The sequence below is a fragment of the Marmota flaviventris genome, chromosome 1 (assembly GCF_047511675.1).
Source record: "Marmota flaviventris isolate mMarFla1 chromosome 1, mMarFla1.hap1, whole genome shotgun sequence".
NCBI lineage: Eukaryota > Metazoa > Chordata > Mammalia > Rodentia > Sciuridae > Marmota > Marmota flaviventris.
This window is the reverse complement of record NC_092498.1, coordinates 40,863,939-40,880,671: the sequence shown is the minus strand read 5'-3', so window position 1 is coordinate 40,880,671 and position 16,733 is coordinate 40,863,939. Positions and strand designations below refer to the sequence as shown.

General features: G+C 33.5%; 1 protein-coding gene across 1 annotated transcript in view; it reads left to right on the top strand.

The window, feature by feature from the left end:
• Samtor (S-adenosylmethionine sensor upstream of mTORC1) overlaps positions 1-16,733 on the top strand; it is an 81,923-nt gene that overhangs the window by 24,780 nt on the left and 40,410 nt on the right. Inside the window, exon 3 of the mRNA XM_027926498.2 lies at positions 3,704-3,874. Within this exon, the coding sequence (XP_027782299.1) occupies positions 3,704-3,874 (171 nt within the window). The remainder of the gene's footprint in view (positions 1-3,703; positions 3,875-16,733) is intronic.

Genomic DNA, 16,733 nt, shown 5'->3' with positions numbered 1-16,733 from the left:
TTTCTGGCAAGATTAACATTTGAATTGATAAACCAAGTAAGATAGACTATGCCTCCCCATATGAATAGCTAATATCCCTTCTATTGAACCAACACATGGAAGGGAAATTTCCGTGCACCTTCCTTTCTCCTCCTGTCTTCCTGATTACTGGAGCTGAGACATGAGTGTTCTGCCCTCACACTGGAACCTGGCACCATTGGCATACCTTTAGACTTGGAGTGGAACTTGTACATTTGGATTTCCACAGGGATTACAGTACCTGCTGGGTTCTCCACCTTACAGACACAGGTCATGGGACGTAATAAATTAAGCAATTAATTATAATACTTTTTCTAGATATCTGTATATATCTGGGTCTCTGAATAGATAGATATTGAGAGACAGTGTGTATGAGAGATCTGTCAGTATCTGTGAGTTTTTTTTTCTCTAGAGAACTCTGATGAATATGAATACATTATATAAACTATAGAAACAGTTTGTATTCACAAAATAAATTGCTGGAATTCTGGTTGGGATTGTTTTAAATCTATAGAATACCAAATTAAGAACTTTAGGTACTTTCACTATTGTATTGTTTACAGTACTGGAGTTTCTGTAGATATACACGTATGGGTTTGGGTAGCTTACTTTGTTTTGATTTAATATTTTTATAATTGTAGGTGGACCTTTATTTTATTTATTTATATGTGATGCTGAGAATTGAACCTAGTGTCTCACAAATGCCAGGCAAGCACTCTACCACTAAGTTACAACCCCAGCCCCCCTTACTTTATTTTTAATTCTCAAAATTTATTTGCTATGAATGGAAATTCAGAGCCATAGTGTCTTCTTTTGATCTTACATATTTTATACACCCAAATATATCTCAGGAGTATCCTGTAGTTGCTTCATTCTTTCCCTTTATCATCATGCCTCCAGAGATAACTGCCCTTTTTCCAAGGTGACCCCCTACCTAACACTGTTCTGTCAAGACTCTCACCTTTGCTAACAGTCCTTCCTGTCTACTTTCCAGGTTCCTTTCTTTGAACTTCCAGTAGCAGATGTTCTGATTCAGTAGGGCCCAAATCTTGCCTTATGTTTTTCCCATTTAGATTTGGATTTTCTCTTGGTGGTGAGGCTTAGTTTGTGTTATGTGATTTTGCCACTTTCATCATACTTTACTGTCACACAGTCTTTACCTGACTCACTAAAATTTTTGTGGCTCAATAACTTTTGAATATCTGCAATTTTATATAGTTCTACCTGACAGAAAGGTAAGCACACTTTTTAATCTCGTGTTTCATGTCTTAATGAAATGCATTATTTTAATATCAATTCCAAGTTGATGAAAAGTTTTTGCTTTTCTCTATCAGTTTTATTTTCTTCATTGTTAGGTGATTATTTGTCTTCTTCACAAGTTGAGCTTTTTTTTTTTTGGTGCTGAGATTCAATCCAGTGCCTTGCACATCCTAGGCAAGTGCTTTACTACAGAGCTACATCCCTAGACCTTTATTTATTTATTTATTTGTTTATTTATTTGAGACAGTGTCCCCCCCTAAGTTGCCCAGGCTGACCACTAACTTGAGATCCTCCTGTCTCAGCCTTCTGAGTAGCTGGGATTATAAGTGTACACCACCCTGCCTACTTGAATCTAAGCTTCTTGAGAGTAGTCATCTTCAATTTTTGTCATCACAATTTGTTTTGTTATCAGCTATGTCCTCTACATTATAGGAACTTCATAAATACTAGGATAATGATGGATTTCAACTCCTGTATATATTTATAGTGAACACTAAATCTACATATGATAAATTAAAGAAGTCTTACATCTTACATAATAAGAACTAAGCAAAACTGAAGTTGGACTAATGGCATCCTGTATGAGAGAAATGAATATTTTCCTCTTAAATCATAGTTCTGCTTGTTATATACAGTTGTAAATGACTTTTTCTTTAATTCTTTACTTACAATGTGTTTCTGTAGTTTTACCAAGCAGTGTTTGTCGAGAAAAATAGTCTAGCTTTGTTTTTAAGTATGAAATAATGATAATAGTATTATTATAATGATAATAAATGATAATGTGGTTAATTTTAAGAATCTAAAAAGAAAGAAAATTTATTCAGATTCCATCCTCCTTTAAGTAGTTTTGGTTAGTGTATCAGTTCATTTTTTCTAGTGTGTATCTCTTGTTGGTAAAGCTAGTTCTCATTAGTCATTTTCCCTTTGTTTCTTGGCTTTAATGGCTAATAAATATTTGCGTTGATTCTGTGGTATTTTTCTTGTCCCATTACATGTCTAGGTATGGTGTCTTACTGTACTTACCCTATAATGAGATTTAAGTAGATAATAAATATTAAGAAAGTTATTTATAAGTCTGTGCTAATCCTAAGTTTCTGATTCAGGATAGCAATCTGACATAGACTTATCTGGGCTGAAATGATACATCCTGAAAAATCTATTTTAATTGTGTAAGAATTGGAACAAACAGGAATGGTTTTCTGAAGGAGAGGAATAATTTCAAAGTGTTACTTAAAAAGCACTGTTATGTTCAGACTTCTATTCTGTTTGAACTTATACCTTTATTGCATGTGTACTGTTATGACATGTAATAGGTTTTTATCAAGAGTTCCTTATTCATAACTCCCTCCCCAGAGTAGGCCATAAAAAATAGAATTTCTTTTCCCTGAGGAAAGTCATAGAAACTGATCTTCCCCTGCTTTTCTTTCTTGAAGTTGGGCATAAAGAAATTTTCTACCCTACTTGTCTGATAGGAGGTTATAAGACCATCCTCATTTCAGAAGGGTCCTGCCCTGTGCTCTGGAGGGGAAAATGATGCACAGAGAAGCCAAGAATAATTCAGGCCTTGCTGGGTTTCCATACCTAGACCAGTAGCATTAGATCATACCCTTTTTGTCCAGTCACATTTCAGTGTTGTTGTGCATGCTTCAGTCATACCTATGCAAGGAAGTCTCCATAAAAACCTGAAAAGACAGGGTTTGAGGGCTTTCAGATAGCTAAACACATGGAGGTTCATGGAAGATGGCATGTCTGGAGAGGATATGGAATCTCCTTGCCCTTTCTTATATACATTACCCTATGCAGAATTGCTTGCTTGCCAGTTGTCTGGTAAAGAGAAATCCCCACACTTGTTGAGGTTACAGAAATCTTTTGTGGTGTTATGGTATGAGAATGCAGTAATACCGGTTTGGTTTTTCTAACATAGTATGATACCATTTCTACCTGATCTAGTTGTTATGCCCTTTCTTAAAGCAAATAAAAAGAAAAATGATCTCTTAATATGTTAACCTGACTTTGTTATGTTAAACCAAAAGAAACTTTTTTAAAAAGTATCTATTACCAATAAAGCTAGCTCCAAATTAACTCTCTGCCTATTATTTCTGGGTGTTGTCACTGAATAGTTATCTAAACTTTGCTGGGGGGACTTGTGTTTTTGTTGAAATTAATTAAACTATACACAGGTATATCTATACCCTTGAAGAACATTTTTTGTTGTTGTTTATTAAAGATAATCTATGATCATTCCATGTTACATAACTATTTTAACAATTTAAAAGTGCTACAAATTGCTCAAATTTGCTTTTGTCTAACATTTAAAAACAGAACTCTTTAATTTGGGAGTTTTCTCTAGGGATTGATAGACTTTTGTCCATTTTATTTTAATCATATCCATAATTTTAAAATACAACTTTATTTTGACTTGTAGTGTATGCAGAGAATATTTCCAAAATGGTGGGAAAAAAAAAGCACTGGAGAAAGATGAAAAAAGAGCTGTACTCGCCACTAAGACCACTCCAGCCTTAAACACGCATGAATCTTCTAAACTTGAAGGTCATTTAACCAACCTCAGCTTTACAAGCCCTGAATTTATAACTGAGTAAGTATACTTTTTCTACTTCAATTAACATTATCCTAGGTAGCTGTTGGTGAAAAATAGTATAGTTTATACCAAATAGAGGGCACTTAACTTTCTCCTGTGGTAATATGTTAGGCTGAGAAATACAAATTTATAATATTATTAGGTATTAGGTAACTAGCATATACTTTAAGAAATATCTGGAAAATTAGTGGTTCAGTAATGTATGTTGTCCTTGCTAAAAATGAGAAAAAATGTTCTATTAAATGTTATAATAAATGATTCTTACAATACAAAGAATCAAAATAGGAAAATTTGGTAAAAACCATTGAATTTAAAATAACTGTCCACTAAGAAATTACAAATAAGTGAAAAGAATGAAATATTTTTAATAGTACCATTCTTTGATTATGATTTGAAAATCTGCCAACTAATAATATATCACAATATATATAAGTACAAACTTTGTAAGTACACGAGTATTATAATCCAATTGATAATTAATAGTATAAAAATTATTTATGTATCTTAGTGCAAGAATGGATTTATGATATTAAGTAGTATTTTATTAATTGTCTGCAAATGCTAAACTTAAATAATTCTGTAAATATTCTTGATAGATGCTGAAAACTAACAATGAAAGTAAAATTACAGTTCTAAATAATTCCCAAACTGCAAATACCACATAGCATTACCTTTGGTTACTTTGATTTTATACCATGTTCAAAATCTCTACTTAAAAGTAATTCCACTTAAAAATGAATTCACATCTTTGAGTAGTTCAGTAGGAATACTTTTCCCTATTTTATTTTAATCATATTCATAATTTCAAAATATAACTTTATTTGACTTATGTGTATGTAGAGACTATTTCCAAATGGTGGAAAGAAAAAATCATTTGAATGGTTCAGTAGAAAAAGACAAAGCAACTTTACTTTTATACAAAATTACTGTAAAGCTTATAAAATGTTACAGTTTAACATCTCATATCTTAAGTGTTATGGACATTCTTAACATATGTTTAAAATGTTGACTAATATAAGAAAGTAGATAGTTATACTTCGTCAAAAACAGATTAATATGGAAAGTATGAGTTCTAGAATATCTGTGGTTCTTTTCTATAGTCTATTTCATTATTGAGACTCTCTTATTTATACAGTCACTGTCATCATATTTTCCTTTCAATCTTAAACATGGTTTTATTCCTTTTATTTATTTGGGTTAATTTGTTTTGTTATTGTTTTGAGGCAGGGTTTTTCTGTGTTCCCATGCTGGCATCAGACTCCTGGGCACAAGCAATCCTCCTGCCTCAGCCTCCAGAGTAGCTGGAACTACAGGCATGGGCCCAGCTGAACATTGTTATTATCACTGCCTTGAAGTTCTTGTCTGCTAAATCCAACATTTGGGCTAACTCAGAGTAAACTTATATTTACCTCTCTTTCCTGAGTTTAGACCACACTTTTATGATTTTTGTTATTTGTCTCATAATTTTTTGTTGAAAACTGGATATTGTTGATAATATAGTATAAAAACTCTCATTTTGGATTTTCCCCCAAGGTGGGATAGAGGTTTTTTAGTAAATTGCCTGGACTTAATCTATGGAATTGGATCCCTTTATAGTTAGTATATGCTGATTTATATCAGTCCTTTTTTTAAAAAAAAAAAAGAAATTAGTTTCTTTAGTCCAATTTCCTTTGGTTTGCACTTGGATCTGCATAGGTTATGGTCAAACAATGAGGAGTGGTTGTGCTCAAACACCTCTGGCAAGGTTTCTGTTCTCTGCCAGAACATGAACATTGATTAGGGAGTACATTTAAAATTCAAGCAGTTTTCAACTCTGCCTTACCTTTTGCTTCTGCCAGACCTGTTTTGGTCTCTCCTACATATATACATCGCCTTTTTTTTGTCAGTCATGATATAAGGCTATGTGGAGACCTTATCTAGTCTGACTATGTCTATTTCATTTCTAGTATCCTTCTGTTTAGTTTCTGATTATTTCTTCATTTTCCGTCTCAACACCAATCAAGACTAACATGGCAACCTGAAACTAGCATAGCTGATTTTCTTTATTTATTTCCACCAAATTTGTTTTACTAATAATGCTTCATGTAGGTTTTTTCTTTTTAGTTGTACATAACAGTAGAATCTATCTTGATATATTTATACAAGTATGGAGAATATATTATTCTAATTAGGATCCCAGTGTTGTGAATGTACATGTTGGTGTGATTCATTGTGGTGTATTCATATATGTACATAGGAAAGTTATGTCACATTCACTCCACTGTCTTTCCTATTCCTGTCCCCCATCCATTCCCTTCATACCCCTTTGTCTAATCCATTGAACTTCTGTTCTCCCCCTCCCACCACCACTTTATTGTCAGTTAGCATCCATATATCAGAGACAACATCTGACCTTTGGTTTTTGGAATTGGCTTATTTCACTTAGCATGATAGTCTCCAGATGCATCCATTTACAGGTGAATGTTATAAAGTCATTTTTCTTTGTGACTGAGTAATATTCCATTGTGTATATAGATCATAATTTCTTTATCCATTCATCTGTTGATGGGCATCCAGGTTGGTTCCATAGTTAGCTATTGTGTATTGTGCTGCTGTAAACATTAATGTGGGGCTGGGGATATAGCTCAGTTGGTAGAGTGCTTGCCTCGCTCGCATGTACAAGGCCCTGAGTTCAATCTCCAGCGCCGCTAAAAACAAAATAAAACAAAACAAAACATTAATGTGGCTGCATCACTATAGTATGATGATTTTAAGTCCTTTAAATATATGCCTAAGAGTGTGATAACTGGGTCAAATGGTGTTTCCATTCCTAGTTTTTTGAGGAGTCTCCATACTGGTTTTCAGAGTGGTTGCACTAATTTGAAGTCCCAAGAACAACAACAACAAAAAAACAAAAAACAGAAAAACAAAAAAAAAACAAAGGTGTACAAAATGTACTCTTTTCCCCACATCCTCGTCAGCATTTATTGTTACCTATATTCTTGATAACTGCCATTCTGGTCAGAGTGAGGTGAAATCTCAGTGTAGTTTTGATTTGCATTTCTCTAATTGCTAGAGATATTAATCATTTTTTTAATATATTTGTTGACCGTTTGTATTTCTTCTTTTGAGAAGTGTTTCTTTACTTCCTTTACCTATTTGATGGGATTATTTGTATGTTTGTTTGTTTTGGTGTTAAGCTTTTTAAGTTCTTTTTATATCCTGGAAATTATCACCTTATCTGAGGTGCAGGTGGCAAAAATTTTTCTCCCATTCTGTAGGTTCTTTCTTCATGCTTTTGATGTTTCCTTTACTATGAAGAAGGTTTTTAGTTTGATACCATCCCATGTATTGATTTTTTATTTTACTTCTGTACTTCAGGAGTCTTAAGAAACTTAGTTCCTAAGTTGACATGTTGGAGTGTTGGGCCTACATTCTGTTATAGTAGGTGCAGGGTTGAGTTTTGTGTAGAGTGAGAGAGAGGTATTAAATTTCATTCTACTACATATGGATTTCCAGTTATCCCAGCATCATTTGTTGAAGAGGCTATGTTTTCTCTGACATATTTTTTTGGTGCCTTTGTCTAGTATGAGATATCTGTATTTATGTGGGTTTGTCTCTCTCCTGTTCCATTGGTCTTCATGCCTCTTTTGGTGCCAATACCATGCTGTTTTTTGCGATAGATGCAGAGAATATATTTGACAAAATATAGCATGCATTCATGTTTAAAACACTAGAAAACCTAGGGATAGAAGGAACATATCTCAACATTGTAGAGCTATATATGACAAACCCAAGCCTAAGTGGAGAAAAACTGAAAGCATTTTGTCTAAAAACCAGAACAAAACAGAGATGCCCTTTCACCACTTCTATTCAACATAGTCCTTGAAACTCTAGCCAGGGCAATTAGGCGAAAGAAAGAAATTAAAGTGATAGGAGTAGGAAAAGAAGAGCTCAAACTATCCCTATTTGCTGATGATTCTATATTTAGAAAACCTAAAAAACTCCAACAAGAAAACTTTTAGGATTCATAAGTGAATTCAGTAAAGTAGCAGGCTATAAAATTAACACCCATAAATCAATTTTGTTCCTGTATACCAAAGATGAATCAGCTGAAAGAGAAATTAAGAAAACTCTCCCATTCACAATACCCTCAACAAAATAAAATAAAATGCTTGGGAATCAATGTAACAATAGAGATGGTAAACCTTAGAAGATGGAAAGATCTCCCATGTTCTTGGATAAACAGAATTAATATTATCAAAATGACCATATTATCAGAAGCACTATACAGATTTAATGCAATTCCTATTAAAATTCTAGTGTCATTCTTCATAGAAATAGAAAAGGTAGTCATGGAATTTATTTGGAAAAATAAGAGGCCAAAAATAGCTAAAGCAATAATCCTTAGTGAGAAAAGCAAAGCAGGAGGCATCACAATATCAGACCTTAAATTATACAATAGAGCTATAGTAACAAAAATGGCATGGTATTGGCTCCATGTCGGTTTTTATACCCTTTGCTCCATCAATTTAGTCCCATCCAGCAGGAAAGCTGCTGTTTAACCCAGCCAGCTCTGACTAGGAAGAATTTTCATAACACCTGAGCCAGGGATGGGGATGATAAGAGCAGCTCCAGGCAAGGATACCACAGATCCCCCACTCTTCTTAACCTACATTCAGCTAGTTTTCATAAACTTTTTTTTTTTCAACTTACTTGGCCTTTGTTTGGGCTGCAGAATGGTTTTGATCAATTTTTCTAGTTTCCTGTTTTTTTAAAAAATATATTTTAGTTGTAGTTGGACACAATATCTTTATTTATTTTTATGTGGTCCTGGGGATCGAACCCAGGGCCCCACATGTGCTAGGGAAGCACTCCACCGCTGAGCCACAACCCCAGCCCCTCATGGTTGCTTTTTAAAGAGTGAATTTGTCAACTTTTTAGTCAATCTTTTTCTCTGCTTCCATTTAAAAGGAGTAAACTTACATTGGTTTTAGGTATTTAAAGAAAAATACCCAAGTATGACTGTCATAGGTCAGGATTACTTCATATTAAAACTAAGCATTAAAATAACCTACAATGACTAGATTTACATTTTTTCATTCTAAAAACTATACTTACTATATCATGTGGCACCAACATGTAGATGTAGATTCCTTCTTCCTGTTTTTTCCACCATTCTTGAGGTCTGTCTTCTACTTATATGGAACTATTTTCTCTTTTTCTTGAGTAGAACATGCTTGTCACTTTCTGGCAATTGTAAATGCCATATATTCTCTCCAGATAAACTACTGTTATGTGTGTGCGTGTGTGTGTGTGTGTGTGTGTGTGTGTGTTTATGTTTTGTGGTACTGGGGATTGAACCCAGCAATGCTTACTACTGAGCTACATCCTCAGACCTTTTTATTTTTTTATTTTCAGACAGGGTCTTTCTAAGTTGCTTAGGGTCTCACTAAGTTGCTGAACCTAGCTTTGAACTTTCAGTCCCTCTGTAAGCCTCCAAAATTGCTGGAATTACAGGCTTACATTACCATGCCTGGCTATTAGACTATAATGAAGCATCTTCTCCTTACCAGCTTTCCCTGAACTTTCCCTTTACAACCAACGTTGAGCTTTTCTTATACCTCTATTGGTGTACTCATTTGCTATTGTATGTATGTTTTTCTCACAAATAAAACAGATGTTTGAAAATTTTGTATATAGAAATTATAGATATAGAAAAAAGACCACTGAATCATTTAGTCTAAGCCAGGTGTGATGGCCTCGTGCCTGTTATCCCACTGAGAAGCTGAGGCTGGAGGTGCAAATTCAAGACCAACCTGGCCGACTTACTGAGACCATCTCCAAATAAAAAATAAAAACAGACTGAGGTTGAGTGCCCCTGTGTTCAATCCCCAGTAACACCAAAAACAAACTCATTCTGCACAATTTTCTTCGTAAAAATCTAACACTGTATTTAAATAAAAAGTGATTTTGAATCAAACAGAATACTGAATTTTCAGAAAAAAACCCTACCCACTTATGTACTCTGTTTAGCATAGATATTATCATAAAAGATATGTGTGTGTGTGTCCCCAAAATCTGTTTAACTGCCGACTTTAGTTAGCAAATTTTATCATTTTTCCAGTCTTATCTCAAAATATCTATTCAAGTTATTTTGATTTCTTGCTTCAGGTAGTGACTATTCACATAATAAAGTTACCTTTTATTATTGCACTTACATTTCATGAATATTAAATTAAGAACCCAGTGTTGCCACAGAGTCACTTGTAAGTCATCTGTATCTCAAAATTGACATATGGCATTTTTAAAACGTGTGTATGGTGACTGGAAATTTTAATCCCAAATCCAGTTAGCTATTCCTCTAAAATTAAGATAGCTAGGTCCACCTCCACTTCAGCTAGTACATAGATTTTGTAATTGTTGTAAAATAAGTACTTACCTTGATGTTCCTAAAGTATTTTTTTTCCCAAAACATTTATCAAATAGACTACATTCTAGGCCATAAAACATACTTTAACAAGTTTAAAAAGATAGATAACCATACAAAGTAGGTTCTCGGATGACAATAAAACTGAACTAGAAATCAAAAAAAGAGAGCTAGAAAATATCCTAATATTTTTAGATTAAATAAAGCAACCTCTAAATAACACAGACAAGAAGTCTCAAGAATTTAAAAATATTCTGAGCAAAATGAAAATATACCTTAACCAAATTTGTGTTATGTAGAGAAAGCAGTACTGACAGATATGTGTGTATGTGTGTGTATATGTGTGTATATATATATATATATATATATATATATATATATATATACACATATACACACACATACACACATATGTTTTCACATATTCTCATACAAACATATATATGAAAGAAAAGATGTAAAAATTAGTAATATAAGTTACTACCTTAGGAAACTGAAAAAGAAAGATTGACTAAATCTAATAAAGCAGAAGAAAAGAAATAATTAAAAAAAACTAGAACAGAAATCAATAAAATTGAAAACAGAAGAACAATAGAAAAAATCAGTGGGATCAAAATTTGGTTCCTTGAAGGCATAGATAAAACTAATAAACCTCTTGTCAAACTAAACAAGGGAGGGGTAGAGGTACATATGTACATATTACTAATATTTGAAATGAAATGAAAGGTTTGTTACTACTGATCCCATGGTTGATGAAAGAATACTAAATGATTATTATGAACAATTGTGAGACCACAAATTTTATAACTTGGATGAAATGGGCCAATTCTTTAAGAGACACAATCTACTAAAATTTACACAAGGAGTAATAAATAGATAAAGGTTTATATCTGCTAAATAAATTGAATCAATAATTAATAGCCTTCTAAAACAGAAAGCACCAGGACATTATAATGGTAAAATCTACCAAACATTTAAGGAAGCAATGATACCAATTTTTCTGAAAGAAAAATCAGGAGAAAACTTACATATTTATTTTCTGTGTGGCCAGCAAAATCTAGTTCTAAGGCATTAAACCAGTCTTATCTTTTTCTCATCTGAATTAACATTGATTTGTCCTTACTGATTATATAAATATGATTAGATAATGACTGAATTTATATTTGGGAATTAAGTTATGCTTTAGTTGTTAATGATAAACAAGCCTAAAGCTAGTAGAAAACTGTGAGAATTCATCTACTTACCTGACAATATTGCTTTTTAATATGAATATTTTAAGAAAACATTCAGTAATTACAATTGAAAAGCTATCCCTCTGTGTCAGGCCCAGTGGTGCACATCTTTAATCCAGTAAAGATTGACTAGAAAGGCTGAGGCAGGAGAATCACAAGTTCCTGGCCAGCCTGGACAACTTACGGAAGTCCTGTCTCAAAATAAAAAGGGCTGAGGATGAAGCTCAGGGGTAAGGTGCCCCTGTGTTCAACACCCTGTGCACCAAGGGAAAAAAAGAAAACCTGTACTTCAAAGTGTAATCACTAAGTTTCTTTCTGAACTTCTCTGCCTTCTTTTTGGCCAAGTTCATCAGGAGAGTTCTCATTAAGTAAGCAACCAAGATATATTGTTTAAAGTCCTTTCAGACTAGTGTTAGTTTTATATAGAACTCTGTTGTTCAAAGTAAAGAAATTGAGAGGACTCATAGCATAGAGACTTTGTGGGACTCTAACAGGTTATGCCCTCTTTCTGAAAGACAATATCATGGAAAGAATCTTGCTGTGTATATATTATTCTTTCTTTAGATATTAGGTTATTTCATTTCAATATTAAGCCTCTTTCTACCTGAACTTCATGTCCTTGAGATGATTTCCCAGAAGTAGATTCCTGTGTTGAAGAGTATAAGTGGCCCTTGGCCTTGTACATATTTTTTCAGAAAGATAATACTAATTTCATTGCTTCTGGCAGGATAAATTTTGCCAAAACTCACCAGCATTGATACTTTGATTTTTTCATTCTTTATTGACATTATATAATAAAATGGCATTCTGTTGTGCTAATATGCATTTCCAACAGATATATAAAATATAATAAGAAAAAGTTAATTCATAAAGTAGAAAGAACTAATATGAAGTCAGGAAAGTAAAACATTGTTTCTGAATGTCTAGTATTTGCTGTGCAGAAGCATGGCATGCATGCTGTCATACTTTCCAAAATCCATAATAAAAATGGTAACTGATTACAGGATTGTTCTCACAGATCCTGGGCTTGGCCCCAGAATCCATTCCATATAGCACTATAAAAAGCCATTAACATTTAGCCAATGGGGCATGATGCCACATGCTTGTAATCCCAGCAGTTTGGGAAGCTGAGGCAAGAGGATCTCAAATTTAAGGCTAGTCTTGGAAATTTAGTGAGAACCTGTTTCAAAATTAAAAAAAAAAAAAATTAAAAGGGCTGGAACGTAAAGCATACCTGGGTTCAATCCCCAGTAAATAATTAACCAGTCATTATTAAGAGAAGAAACTCATCTATCATTTGTGTCCATTTTACATGTTATTAATAGAAATACAATTTTGACTCTAAGCTTACTATCAACTAAGAGTGCATGAATAGGATCATTTCTTTGTTTTGTTTTGTTTTTTAAATATTTTCCTCAAGGATTCTCTGTTTATATCATTTTCCTACCTAAATATTGGGATCTTGTTTACCAATTTATACAAGCAGAATGCATATAGTTATTGTATACTTGATTCATATAGTTATTGGAGTAGCGACTTAACAAATGTTTCTCTGGTGGAAGGAAGGACACACAGATGAGAAAAACAGAAAGCAAGGTAAGGAAAGTAAAGAAGGAAGACATTTAAGATAGCAGGATCATGTTTTTATAATTATCTTCAGGCTTAGTTGTTATGGTTTGGATGTGAGGTGTTCCCCCAAAGCTCACATGAGAGACAATGCAAGAAGGTTCCAAGGAGAAATGATTGGGCTGTGAGAGTCTTAACCCAATCAGTGAATTAATGCCCTGTAACTGAGTGGTAACTGAAGGTTGCTAGGGTGTGGCTATAGGAGGTGGGCATTAGGGGCATGGCTTTGGGGTATATATTTTGTATCTGGAAAGTGAAGTCTCTCTCTTTCTGCTTCCTGTTCATCATGAGAGCTGCTTCCTTCTGCTACACTCTTCCACCATGATGTCCCACCTTACCTCGTGCCCCAAGGAATGGAGCTGGCCTTTTATGGACTAAGACCTCTGAAACTGCCAGCCCTCAGATAAACTTTTCCTCTTCTGGTCGGGTCTTTTAGTCACAGCCGTGAAAAAGCTGACTGAAATATCAGTTAATTGGTGGAGAAAAGGAGTGGTGGCAACACGCCAAAGGAAAACCATAAAGAATATCAGATGATACTTGTCAATTCAAGAGTCTTACTATGACTTTTATTTCCATTCTGCTATAGAACATAAGATTTTGGATATATTTTTCAAGGGTTTGTGACAGAGGGAATATAATACATAGTAATAGATAATATCTAATAGAGAGGACCTAATTAGACATATTAATGCTTATAAATTTTGCCAATTAAGTTTATGATAGTTGAAAAATGATTTTTGCAGAGGTTGCCTTTGAACTTACTATCCTCCTGCCTCAGTCTCCCAAGTCTTATTTATGAAGATGTATATACTGACATATATAGTTGAATCTGCAGGAAAGTTCTTAGTTTATTGAAATGTTAATAGGAATAAATTTGTGACTACAAATACCAAATCTGGAGGCTTAGTAATCATATTAAGTCCCATTTAAAGGAGTGTATGACATAAATTATTAGAGCTGTTTTTTTTTTTTTTGAGAAGCAGAGTTTATTACCAATTCCTAGGTTTTTCTTTATTTTATTTGTTTACTTTTATGTGGTGCTGAGGATTGAACCCAGTGCCTCACATGTGCAAGGCAAGTGCTCTGCCACTGAGCTACAGCCCCAGCCCTAGGTTTTTCTTGATTTAAAAAATGCATAGTTTTAGGCTGGGGTTGTAGTTCAGTGGTAGAATTCTTGCCTGGCATATGTGAGACACTGGGTTCAATCCTCAGCACCACATATAAATAAATAAAAATAAAGGTCCATTGGCAACTAAAAACTAAAAAATAAAAATAAAAAAATACATGCTAAAGCCGGGTGGGTTGGCTCACACCTGTAATCCCAGGAGCTCCAGAAGCTGAGACAGGAGGATTGCAGGTTTAAAGACAGCCTCTGCAATAGCGAAGTGCTAAGCAACTCAGTGAGACCCTGTCTCTAAATAAAATACAAAATAGGGCTGGGGGTGTGGCTCAGTGATCAGTGCCCCTGAGGTCAATCCCAGTACCATAAATAAATAAATAAATAAATAATGTGTGTGTGTGTGTGTGTGTGTATATATATATATATATATATATATATATACACACACACACACACACACACACACCTACATACATAGTATTTTAAATAAGCAGAAGCACATAGTCTACATTCAGCAGTTACTCCTTTTTTTTTCCTTCTTTTTAAGGTTAGGAAGGTAGTTTCTTTCTCAGTTTTAGTATTTGCTCAGGAAATAGATGTGGGAGACTTCTTTTCTTCTGTAAACAATTTGTAGTCAAATGAGAGGAATCATATACAAAAACCACAAAACCCTGAGCTTTCTTATAAAGACCCAGAGTGCTAGATGTGGAGAATGAAAGTAATAATGATTGTATAGGTTCAAAATATTTGAGTACTAGCTCTACTGGAAAATCTTCATGTTACTAATACCATAATCCAGAGTGTATAAAAAGAAAAATGATGACCACAAGATATTTTCTACTGAAAGAAATTCTGTCTGAAGAATTTATAAAATAAATGTGCTTTCTTAGGAAGAGTTTAAAGCATTTCAAAAAATTTTTGTTAATCACAGTTCTTAGAATTCTTAATGTGTTTCTATGAACTATGTCCCCAACTATTAAAGATTTACTCTATGAAACAAGTTTGACTATTACTTTTGTACTTGTAATTAAATCTAATTTGATCTAACAAAGAAAATAAAGCTAATGAGACTTAAGCAAGATTATATAAAGATAATTTAGGAATTGGAGTCTTCTGTGTTTTCTTTTAAACTAACAAATTACTGTTTTCATCAATAGGATACATATTAAGAGGATTTTCTTGGATTTAATGATTAAGAAGTCATTGACCTTGAGGGATTAGTGCAATGTTGAGGGTGGCAAGTAAATTTCAGTGCTTTGAAGTTCAAGTGGGAGATTTACAGAGTATTGATACTCTTAAGAGAATTGTTATAGTAAGTGGAAAGGTTAAGAGGATATTGTTTGGAAAGAAATTCCGATAAGGTGTTCTCCCCAAATAACTTACAGCACTACATTTACTTTTTGTACATATTCCTATAGAGTAAATTAGTTCTATTTTTAGCCACTTAAATGAAATGAATTCAGGCTGAGGATATTGCTCAGTTGGTAGAGTGCTTGCTTTGCATGCACAGGCCCTGGGTTCAATCCCCAGCACCCCACCTCCACACACACACACACACACACACACACAAATAATAATAATAATAATAATAATAATAATAATAATAATAATAAATGAATTCGTTTTTATGCTAATACAATAGCATTAACAAAGTTAGGGGACACAGAAAGAGTAGCAGTTAGCTAAAGCCCAAATATGTGTATATATAGAATTGGGTTGATTGATTGAAGAGAAGGTTGTATTAGTGCTGCAACTTTAATCATCACTTTATATCCCCATGAAGATTCCTTTCTTCAATTTACTCTTCAGGACTACTTCAAAAGAAGTATTTTTAAGGACTGCTGTTTTTAACTTCCTTTGTAGATAAGTATTTCTGATCTATAATTTGGGAAAAAAATTTAATCACTGATTATACCCAGAATTCTCTCATTTGAATTTTCTACTAGTGAATGCATCTTTCCCAATTAATTAAAGTAAATTGGCATAGAACCTCAGAAAATATTTAGTAATTATGTGTGGGCTGTTGGAGGGTGATGGTACTTATTTTGTTGTTGTTGTTGTTATTTTTTTTTCTTAAATTGCTTGAATTCTGATAAATACAAATTATTCATCATAGCATTTTCAGATGAGAGTCAGAATTATTGCTGTGAAAACTGTTATTTTTAAGGATAGCACTGCATAGATTATTGCTATGAATGCCATACACATGATATTAATTATCAGAGAATTCAGATGAAGTATATTTCATGCTAGAGTATATTGAACACAGTTGGATGTTTCTAACTAAAGGGCAATGAAGAATCATACTCAGATATTAGGAGGGAATGTCAGTAAGATGTACTTTAACTGGTAGAATGCTTAATCATCAATTTGTGCTATGATTTTTATTTTGTTATACTGCCTAAAAATAGGATGACCGAATGCCCTGTTTTATACAGTCCCAGTTTATGTTTACTAATGCTCTTTTAT